Source organism: Gymnoscopelus braueri (assembly GCF_963280865.1).
Source record: "Gymnoscopelus braueri genome assembly, chromosome: 2".
Classification (NCBI taxonomy): domain Eukaryota; kingdom Metazoa; phylum Chordata; class Actinopteri; order Myctophiformes; family Myctophidae; genus Gymnoscopelus; species Gymnoscopelus braueri.
In genome coordinates this window covers 54,887,815-54,898,972 of record NC_137604.1, presented here as the reverse complement: position 1 = coordinate 54,898,972, position 11,158 = coordinate 54,887,815, and the positions used below count along the sequence as shown (strand labels likewise).

Here is an 11,158-nt window from a genome sequence, read left to right as displayed (position 1 = left end):
GGAATGAAAAAAATATTGGTTTAAAAGCCTTCTATGGTAGCCAGACTTAAAATGGGCTAAGTAGAGTACACTACTGTGTGCCATTCTTAATGAATAATCATCAATCAGCAGCTTATTCTCAATTTCATATATTTATTAACTTTTTTGAGCAGTGTGGGGGGACTGACTGGGGGCCAAATTGTTTTTCATAAGCTGCTGATTGATGATTAATTATTCATTAAGAATGGCACACATGAAGTTGTGCATTCTACAGCATGTACTTAAGCCATACTGCATTTAGGCTGTATGGGCTTATAGAACAATATTTAGTCATTCCTGATGTTTTGAGGTGTAGATATATTAGGCCTACCTGAGAATCATAGATTCCATATGAATATGAATTGGCTGGGTAAAAACATGGTATCAAATTGTTTTCCCTGTTATAAAGCAGTCATTTTGTCGTATTTGTAGGCATTTTACAGTATTAATAGATCAGGATCAGAAGTAACTAAGATAAATACTTTGATATTTCTGCCTTTAACAAGGCCTAAGAGCCTATATAAAACCCTGCTGATTCACAATACAAGCCTATTTTAACATATTTGTCTGGTTGCTTTGGGGTGTAGAGGTCCTACCTGTCGACTATCTGTGCAAATATGATGCATAGAAGCAGTAGGTGGAAAACGATACAGGATTAACTTGGCACTCCCTTTTTCACAGGGATGCATTGGTCGGGACGTGGTAACCGTCCTGCACTAAGAGGTAAAAGTGTTTTCTTATGGTTTAAGAGGTAGGGGTGGAGACTAGTCAAAGTACAGATACAGTACTCCTGGTCAAATATTACTCCAATACAAGTCAAAGTATCTCAGTCAAAATGTAAGAGCTACAGTACAAAAGTAATTGCTTTTAAATATAGCCTACTTAAAGGATGACTTCACCTATTTTCACCAATCTTAAAGACGGGGTGCCGTGATTTTCAGTGATTTTTCCCCCCCCTAAAACATAATCATCAGGTATTATGGTTATACTAGGAGGAAGATTTTTTTCAAAAAAGTGTACATAAATTGGTAAAATTATGTTTTTATGTGGACACGCCTCCAGTTCATTAAGTATACCTGGTTCTCACCTTAGCACCTCCTCCACCACCTTAGCACCACCCACCTGTCCTAGTCCCTCCTCCTCCTCATGCCCACACCTGTTGTGTTATGATAATGAGGGGGAGGGTATGTTTTTACTATGTCACTAAAGCGCTGTTTCTCTATTGGCACGTTTGACCCTCAAGGTTTCAGCCTCCAGGTAGAAACTCAAAATAGTCAGAGAAGACATAAAACACCATAAAAACACCACCAGGGGGCTTAATGAAGTTCTATCAACCTCATAGACACATGAAAAACAGAAAAAGTGCAAAACCATGGCACCACCTCTTTAATATAATTGGTCCTCAGCCTCACTAGTAATGATCATTATGGTAACGTTTTTGTCGACTCGGCCAGTGTCTCAGAGGAGGGCTGTGGACAGTTCAGGCTTTTTCGAGCGTCTACACAAACACAATTGAAGTGTACACATCCCCCCTCTGAGACACAGACCGAGTAGAAGAAGATGGTACCATTTTAGCATTATTGAGGACCAATTATATGAAGATAGGTTGAAAATGGGAGAAGTCGTCCTTTATGTACATGGCATGGGGGTTCTGGTTTACCTGTTTTGCCATTGAGCTAGTCAGACTTCTTCTCAGATCATGTCAGTATCATGGTCAGAAGCATGTCAATATTGTGTCAGTATCATGGTCAGTATCATGCCAGTATCATGGTCAGTATCATGCCAGTAGCATGTCAATATTATGTCAGTATCATGGTCAGTACATGGTCAGTTGCGGTATTTTATTTTTTTATGATACTTTGTTTGTCTTGCACCTGGGCCACGGATGTGCGTGCACTACCTTTTTCATACAGTACATGGTCAGTATCATGTCAGTAGCATGTCAATATTATGTCAGTATCATGGTCAGAAGCATGTCAGTATCATGGTCAGTAGCATGCCAATATTATGTCAGTATCATGGTCAGTATCGTGGTCAGTACATGGTCAGTATCATGTCAGTATCATGGTCAGTATCATGTCAGTATCATGGTCAGTATAATGGTCAGTATCATGGTCAACAGTATCATGGTCAATGGTATCATGTCAGTAGCATCTCAGAATCATGTCAGTATCATGTCAGTATAATGGTCGGTAATCGGTATCATGGTCAGTATCATGGTCAATATCATGTCAGTATAGTGGTCAGTATCATGGTCAATATCATGTCAGTATCATGGTCAGTAGCATGTCAATATTATGTCAGTATCATGGTCAGTATCGTGGTCAGTACATGGTCAGTATCATGTCAGTATCATGGTCAGTATCATGTCAGTATCATGGTCAGTATAATGGTCAGTATCATGGTCAACAGTATCATGGTCAATGGTATCATGTCAGTAGCATCTCAGAATCATGTCAGTATCATGTCAGTATAATGGTCGGTAATCGGTATCATGGTCAGTATCATGGTCAATATCATGTCAGTATAGTGGTCAGTATCATGGTCAATATCATGTCAGTATCATGGTCAGTAGCATGTCAATATTATGTCAGTATCATGGTCAGTATCGTGGTCAGTACATGGTCAGTATCATGTCAGTATCATGGTCAGTATCATGGTCAGTATAATGGTCAGTATCATGGTCAACAGTATCATGGTCAATGGTATCATGTCAGTAGCATCTCAGAATCATGTCAGTATCATGTCAGTATAATGGTCGGTAATCGGTATCATGGTCAGTATCATGGTCAATATCATGTCAGTATAGTGGTCAGTATCATGGTCAATATCATGTCAGTATAATGGTCAGTATCATGTCAGGACTGGTCCTGGTGTCAGTATCCTGGTCAGTATCCCGGTGTCAGTCACAAACTGTTGAACCGTGGGTCATACAATCAAAAATGTTTTCCCATGGATTGCATTTCCTTGGATCATGCAACTCCCCATATAGGCCCCACCCATTTCGGCCTGTGCTTTCTTCAAAACACACTTTTTACACAATTTATCTTCCTCCTCCAGAATTACTGGAGCGTGGCTGTCTTCTGAAAAGAAAATGGGGGGAATGTGTAATTACATTGTTGAATGCTCTCCTGAGCCTCAATAGAAAGGAATTTAAAATGAGTTGCTTCTTTTGATTATTCTATACAAAACATGCAAACGGTTATCAAAATGTGTTTATTTCCTCTTTTGTACAACTTGATACCACGTCGGACCTTGATATAATAAATAAAAATGTCATATAAAACTGCTAGATAGGTTTTCAAACAATGCTGCCCTCCAATCACAAAAAAAAACACCGTCAGCATGACAAAGAATTCAAAATATCCTACCTACACTGAGAGGAAGAAGCACAGGGGTTGTTGAGTGGATAAGCAAAGATACTCACAAACAATTGTAAGTTATCCAGCAGTATAATTTGCATATGAATTTCATATTGACACATTTACATAAACACACATACAGCACATGTTTTAGCCACATTGTTGCATTTTTCTTCACTGTAAAGGGGGGGGACGGGTAGGTTGTATTGTTAACATAGATTAGAGTACCCATTTTCTCAAAAACAAGAAGAGCTGATTATTTATTATTTTACACAGATGATAACGTTGAGGTAAAAATAAAACCATTTGTCATTCAGCGGAGCACTGTTATGGTTTGTCCACATTTACGTTTCTTTATAGGGGGTCGAACAACAGCCACAGAAATGGCATTGATAGAAATTAGTATTATGTTCCAAATGAATGAAAACAAAAAACAGACAAATCAAGTGACAAAACACAATGGACAAATCTTCTCTGGAGTGATATTTTCTCCATTAGTCTCTCAGTTGCCTCCTCCTCCCCCCCCTCCCCTTCAAGTTCAGGGGTCCATCATAGGCCCACTTCACATCTCATTGGGGCCCTTCATCCCAGAATCCTTGGCAGACACCGGCGACGCCACCATGGGAAGGATGCACTGTGACGATTCACAATAGCCGTTAAGTCCTTGAGACCCGGGAGGCCCAGGAACGCCAGGAACACCGGGGACGCCGCGCGGTCCCCTCAGTCCTTCACGGCCGTCTGTGCCATAGGCTGCTCTGCCATGATCACCTGGGGAAAAAAAGATAGGTCCTGTTAGATTCATAACAGTAAAAATTGTACATTGTCCATGGAATATTTTGCTTATACGTGCACATGAGGAACACCATGTCGTCGCTCTTGGGTGGAAACCTCGATTTTACAATATAAATTGAGGTCCCAGAGATGGAAATGCCATTAAATGGGGGTCTGTTTTACACTGTTTCTTCAAAACACTTTATGCTACTACTCCTGCAGATGTTGTGTAAAACTCACACAAATCATAACACATTATCTCTGGAGTTATATGTACTAAACATGTATCAAATAGATTTTTTATATTCCATACTTTGGCTATAATAACAATTTTTACTAAGAGATGACAAAAATCGTGAATGCATTGCCTGTTTTGACCCCAACTTTGAAGCACATATTGAGGAGCCCCTAAAACAATGCAGAGCCAAAAGTCATTTCACTTACACCCATAGGGAGCACCCCAAATTAGGTACACATGATCTCAGGAGTCATATGACAATCAACGTCAAACTGCTTTTTTAGATTCCATACTGTATGCCTGTAATTAGCATACAACATTTGTGGGAAAGGCCTATTGCCGTATATCATGAGCTCACCATCCAATCAACCACGAATTGGAATTGCATGTTGAGGCACTATAGACTATGAGGTCTATAGAGTGCACCTCTAAAACTGCTTTTCACTTCTGCCCACAAATGCAAAAAAGTTAACCGTATGTCATAGAAATTCTATTTCCCCCACAGCTTCCTCGGGTCCTGACTCCTGACAGCTACAACCCGCGACTTACACAGGTAGGCCACCCAGCCTGGCGGGTGGCCTACCTAGATAGTTCCAAGTGTGAACAGTGTGTGTGAACAAGTTGATGAGCTCTATGTTGGATGAATATAAACTATGAATATTTGCACTATGTTTGTCTGAACTGGCCTTGTTGTCTTGTATCTTGGCCTTGATGAGGCATAAATATCACATCATCTAACATCAGATGTGCAGGGTTCTGCCTGGAAGTATATGCTGTATTTACCTGGTAGACCAGGTGCGCCAGGTTCTCCCTTGGACCCTCTTGCTGTGGGCCCTCTGTCACCTCTGTCACCAGTGTCACCTGTGAACAAAGAAAAATATGATTGGAAAGGTGTTACTATCCAGAATCATTTGTCACACCTCAGATACTTAACCACTTAAAACCTATACTTAATTGACCTCTATACTTGATCTCTAGTCTCTATACTTGATCTGTTCCTTTTTTCCAGTCTACAAGCTCACGTTGCAACACGTTGTGAGCTTGTAGATTTTCATTTGGAAACGATGTACAGTTCCTGAGGACATGTGAAAAGATCTGATTCTGCATCTGAATCCTATAATAATCTCACCTTTGGGTCCTTTGCGACCCAGCAGCCCTGGTGGTCCCTTGAGACCGGGCAGTCCTCTTGTTCCGGTATGTCCGGGGAAACCATTGTCTCCAGCAGGGCCCGGAGGTCCGGGCGGACCCGGTGGACCTGGTAGGCCAGACATGCCTTCTTCAGGCCTGCTCAGGCTGGCTGCTAGCTGGGCCAGCTGCTCTGTGACACAGACAGCAACGCATTGTTTCCGCTTACATTTTAGGCATTTCGCAGACACATTAATCCACAATCTCAGTGAGTTCAGCAGTAACATCTCTACTCGATAAATGCCTTATCCAGGGTGACTTACAGTACACAGAGCAAAAAGTACAATTTTCTTTAAAATTATTATTTCTTTATTTAGAGTAGCCAATAATTTTTTACCCTTTTCTCCCCAATTTAGTTGTTATGCCAATTAATTCCTCCCAACACACATTTCTGTGTTGTCACTGCTGTCGCATCCTACTGGCTCACCTACCAGTGAGGAGCCCCCACCAGGAGGATGTAGAGCCTCTTTGTCCTACTCCGCCCGCCAAACACTCCCCAATGGACAGGGGCAGCCCGTGGAAGTACGCGCAATGACCAATATCACCCTCCCCGCCCGGCTTCCCTCCCCTGAACACGGGCCAATTGTGTTCGTGTGTAGACGCTCGACAAAGCCGGATACACCACGGTGGATTCGAACCCACGACCTCCGTGGTGGTGGGCAGGGACCACTGTGCCACCCAAGCGCCCCCAAAAAAGTACAAAATATGAAGATGACTGACACTTACCTTGCATTACCCTCATGCAAACTTGTTTGACGTGCGTATCTGTTGGTGTCTTGCCCTGTTAGAACAAGAATTGGTAAGTACAGAGAAACCACATTGTTCACAGCATCAACATAAGCCTCTGGTGCAGGCATTTACAGTATATAGACCAGGTTTTTCTATACGGCATGGCTTTTCTAGCAGTAGCTTCTCATAGCTTAAGGATATGTATGGTCTTTTTTTGAGTGGTTGTGGTTGCGTTTTTTTCGCAAATGAATGCCCTACTTGATCATACTACAACATCAAAAGTAACAGATCTGCAAGCTTGAAAAGCGGTGCGAAGCGATGCGCTTTGAACTTGTAGATCTGAGTGAGAAAACAATGTTGCACATTAAGCTAATCATCCGGGGACCCCCTAAAATCATTTGGGGACCCCCAGTTTGGAAACCACTGATGTATTGGAGAGTTAATTTTTTATTGCAGTGTGCCTTACCGCCGGCCCCTGTGGTCCTCGCACCCCTGTTAGCCCCCTGTCTCCCTGCATGCCTCGTGGTCCAGGCAATCCTTCCTTGCCCTCTTTCCCTTCTTGGCCTCTGCCTCCCTCTGGTCCTTTGTTTCCTGTCTCTCCTGGTGGGCCTGTCTGAAACAACACAGTGTGAGTGTGTTTACTCACACCCAATGCCACCATTATACTGGCAATAATCAGGTTATTGTTGCAATGATTTGATTGAAGCATTTACATGCATAGAATTGGCGTGATTATTATGGCAATAACCCTGGTTTATATGTTTTCAGACATGAATAGATAGAGACATTTGCCACTAAGAAGTCCAGAAGAAATCTTGACCAGGCGTAAATTGAAAGATTGTGCAAAAAACAGGTGTCTTAATAAGATAAATACTCTTGAATACGACCGAAACCAGATTTTGAAAATCAGATAACAGTGTTTACGTGAGCGTTTTTCAGTAATAACCAGTATATTGCCTTAGTATGCATGTTTGATCGGAACATAGTTATAACACATGATGCATTATTAGAATGCACATGGAGAGGCAAGGCTAAAAGACATTTAAGTGCACACTACTACAGTAGTAACTAGTCAAATGGTGCTTCATGGATATACGGCTATTTTGTGCTGAACATACCGATCCTTTTTCTCCTGGTTCACCCTCATCACCCTGGAAAGGAATAGACAAGACACATAGCATGATAACAAATTCAGTCAGTTCAAGTGAGCCAAGCACACAGTCAGTGTGATCCACCCTCGGTGTACAGCTATACAGTATGTAAAATAGATCTGCTACCATGATTTAAAGCATACATAGTAGATTAGGGAAAATTAAGATTATAGTTTTAGTTGAAAAGCTTGTTTATATGGGGTTATATCCCCCTCTCTGCCCTCAGTTTCCTGTCTCTCTACTAGCCAAATCTAAATAAAGCAACAACAAAAAACTACCCATAAAATGTTTTAAAATAACAATATTTGGTCATATGACAATGCTAAAACACAGAAAGAATCGGTAAGATTTTGCAGCTTCAAAAAAGAAGGATGTAGCACATATTTTGGTGGCTGATCACTCACCAACTCTCCTCTCTCTCCTGCCGTGCCCTCAGCACCTGCGTCGCCCTGAAACACAGGAGAACATGTCACATCTTTGGCCCGAGTCCAAAATGAAATTCTGAAAGCCTATAGAGAAGATTTTAATCAGATGTAATATTGCATCTTGTAAAACATACTTGTTCTCCCACGGGACCATCTAGACCGACACCACCCTGCAAAAAGAGAACAGATAACTTGGCATAACCTGGCATTGTGACTTCTTTGATGTATGTTGACAGAATTCACTAATTTGACCTCATTTCAGTGAATAACCTTCTACTTAACCCCTTGAACCCCAGCATGTCTATTCTGGGGGGGGGGACATTTGCCAAAAATCGCTGATCTACAAGTTCACAACGTTCACAACGTTCACGCGACACGTTGAGAGCTTGTAGATCGGCTATTTTTGGTGTAGACGGAAGAAAGCGGTCAAAGTACAGTCGTAACTCAAGTCCAGTTCTCTAGACCAGGGGTCTTCAACAGGGGGTCCGGGACCCCTTGGGGGTCCTCAGAGTTACTACAGGGGGGCCGCCAAATCTTTGCGTGATAGGATTGAACCGTAGCATCCCTATTCTGAGGAGAACCTTAGCCAAAAATAGCAGATCTACAAGCTCACAACACCTTGCAGCGTGTGTTGATGTTGATGAATGTTTAATCTGAAACACAGTTGCAACACATACAATATGTAGTGGGGGGTCCCTGCTTCAACTCTCTCTCAGCTAAGGGGTCCCTGGCCTAAAAAACCTTGAAAACCCCTGCTCTAGACCATAGGGTTTAAGTGGTTAATCCTTGACTTAATATGTTTTTAAAAAAACATTGAAAATGCTATAAAATCATTTATAAATCATCAACTTCGGTATTAACGTAAAGTTTCCTGAACCTTTTTTGAAAAAAATGTACTGCTTAATGTCACATAAAATAAATACACTTTAATAACAACAACTTTGGCTGGGACACATTCATATGCACAAAATGCTTTTATGAATGACACTCATCAGCTTAATTTTTGAGCTATGCCAATTTATCTAGTATGGTCATTGTGTGGTACTGTCACTTTAGTTGCTCTTACCCTGTCACCCTGCTGACCAAACAAACCAGCTGGTCCTGGGAGACCTGGAAGACCAAGAGCTCCTATACCTCCCTGTATGAACGAACAAACACACACACACACACACACACAGACACACAGACACACACACACACACACACACACACACACACACACACACACACACACACACACACACACACACACACACACACACACACACACACACACACACACACACACACACACACACAAATAATCAAAACACTGGGTCACCTGTGAGAAGCTATATGCTCCCACCATGACATTGAGCCATCCAACCATATTTCCAGAATGAAAAAAGCCTTGTCTGAATGGTGAAGCAGCAGAAGTATTGGGGACAGACTGCTGTGTGTGTGTGTGTGTGTGTGTGTGTGTGTGTGTGTGTGTGTGTGTGTGTGTGTGTGTGTGTGTGTGTGTGTGTGTGTGTGTGTGTGTGTGTGTGTGTGTGTGTGTGTGTGTGTGTGTGTGTGTGTGTAAGTGTGGGGGTACTGATTGTGGCATCCTGTGGGCAAACCGATCTCAAGCATTCCTAGGGAACAGAGGTCTCTTTCAGGATTTCTCAGACTTTTTTTTTCTCCCTGCCCTGAATCCCCTTTAACTGAAGAAATACTCCTGGTCCCCCTGGGCCTTTGTAACAAGAGTCCATTCATACCCCCCTTCTTACAAGTGGATTACTGCATTAACAAGAGGGCCAAAGGTTTAGAAAGACCTGACACTTTTAATATAGACCAGCACATGGCTCCATTTCCCTGCAGCAGATGTTCAAGCAAGATATGAGTTTCATCCTGGTCAGTGTTCCCCGTGTTGATTGAATAATAATGCACAGGATGATAGATATTATTTGTATGCTGATGATCACTTGCTTTATGTCACAGGGAATGGATTTCTAGTTCTAGTTCAACAGTTTAACGGGGCTAAGAAGCAGTAATACAAATCAGGTTGGAATTGGGTGAAATAGCTTAGTTTGGCCTAATTTCTTTTTGCTCCATGGACTTGAGAAGTGATCACCAGAGGGAAATTAATGACATTTTCCATATCTACAACATCTTTGGTTGCACTTCAATTCAGTTCAGCATGACCCAAAATAATTTCATATCCTCAGATTATTTTCTTTCCTTTCTTGATATCTGCCTAGATTTCCTTTCCCATTATGCTAATATCAAAATCATATTGTTATTTTCTCAGGGGGTTTATTAGAATGTAGCAGGTTGCATGGGAAGTCCATACAGTCCAACAAATCCATACAGTCCAACAACCGTGTCCTTTTTCATCATCTTGCTGTCAAGGCTTTGTATCTTCTCCATATTTCAACCTTTAGTTTTTTCCTGCAAATTAATGCCCTACTTCATCATCCTGGAGTGTCACACAAAAGCAGCAAAATAGCCGATCTACAAACTCACAATGCTTCGTGATGAGACACATTGTGAGCTTGTAGATCTGCTATTTTTGCTTCTTCATCTTCATATAATTGGTCCTCACTAATGCTTATGGAATAATTAAAAAGAAGAATTCTACTCGGTCTGAGTCTCATATAGGAGAGCTGTGTACACTTCAGAAAACAAGATTTAAAAGTTTTTTATTTTTATTTTTATTAACGTGAGAACAATGGCTTCCATTATAGCATGCTAACTTTTCACGGATAAAAAGCCTGCAGTTTCTGTTTCCCATCGATGATGTCACTGGTAGGCAGGTTTCTGAACTGTCCACAGCCCTCCTCTGAGACACAGAGTGAGTAGACAAAAATGGTGACATATTATCATGAGCATTAGTGAGGACCAATTATATGAAGAAAGATTGAAAATGGGAGAAGTCGTCCTTTAAGAGTCAAGTTCATCAAGGCCTCATCAAGGTTACATCTCTTACCTGGTCGCCTTAGATATGCTCTCATTGTTTTATTCCCAATACTATGACCTGGTGTGTCCAAGATGAAGGTTTTCTTGTCTTGTTCATTATCATAATATCAAGGTACCAAAGCACAGATAGTAGCAGTTTTTCTCAGATGTAGAGTAGCACAAGGCTCGGAGTACAGCACATTGCTTAATTCTTACCATTTATATTAACCTCCTCGGAGAACCAAATGGGTGGCTTCAGCCAGACAGTACAACAACATCAGCACCAGAGAGTTTAGACAATCACAGGAAAGCATTTGGCAGACCATTTAGCATTCATTTCTGTAATTGATCACTTAACAG

At 41.5% G+C, this 11,158-nt stretch overlaps 1 protein-coding gene across 1 annotated transcript in view; it reads right to left on the bottom strand.

Annotated features, from left to right (window-relative positions):
- Nucleotides 1-3,218: 3,218 nt before the first annotated feature.
- The window catches only part of col9a1a (collagen, type IX, alpha 1a), a 30,762-nt gene continuing 22,822 nt past the window's right edge, over nt 3,219-11,158 (bottom strand). Inside the window, exons 24-32 of the mRNA XM_080416403.1 lie at nt 8,946-9,017; nt 8,014-8,049; nt 7,859-7,903; nt 7,422-7,454; nt 6,770-6,916; nt 6,301-6,355; nt 5,519-5,707; nt 5,173-5,250; nt 3,219-4,148 (exon numbers count right to left, since the gene is read on the bottom strand). Coding sequence (XP_080272529.1) covers nt 3,943-4,148; nt 5,173-5,250; nt 5,519-5,707; nt 6,301-6,355; nt 6,770-6,916; nt 7,422-7,454; nt 7,859-7,903; nt 8,014-8,049; nt 8,946-9,017 — 861 coding nt within the window. The 3' untranslated portion in view covers nt 3,219-3,942. The remainder of the gene's footprint in view (nt 4,149-5,172; nt 5,251-5,518; nt 5,708-6,300; nt 6,356-6,769; nt 6,917-7,421; nt 7,455-7,858; nt 7,904-8,013; nt 8,050-8,945; nt 9,018-11,158) is intronic.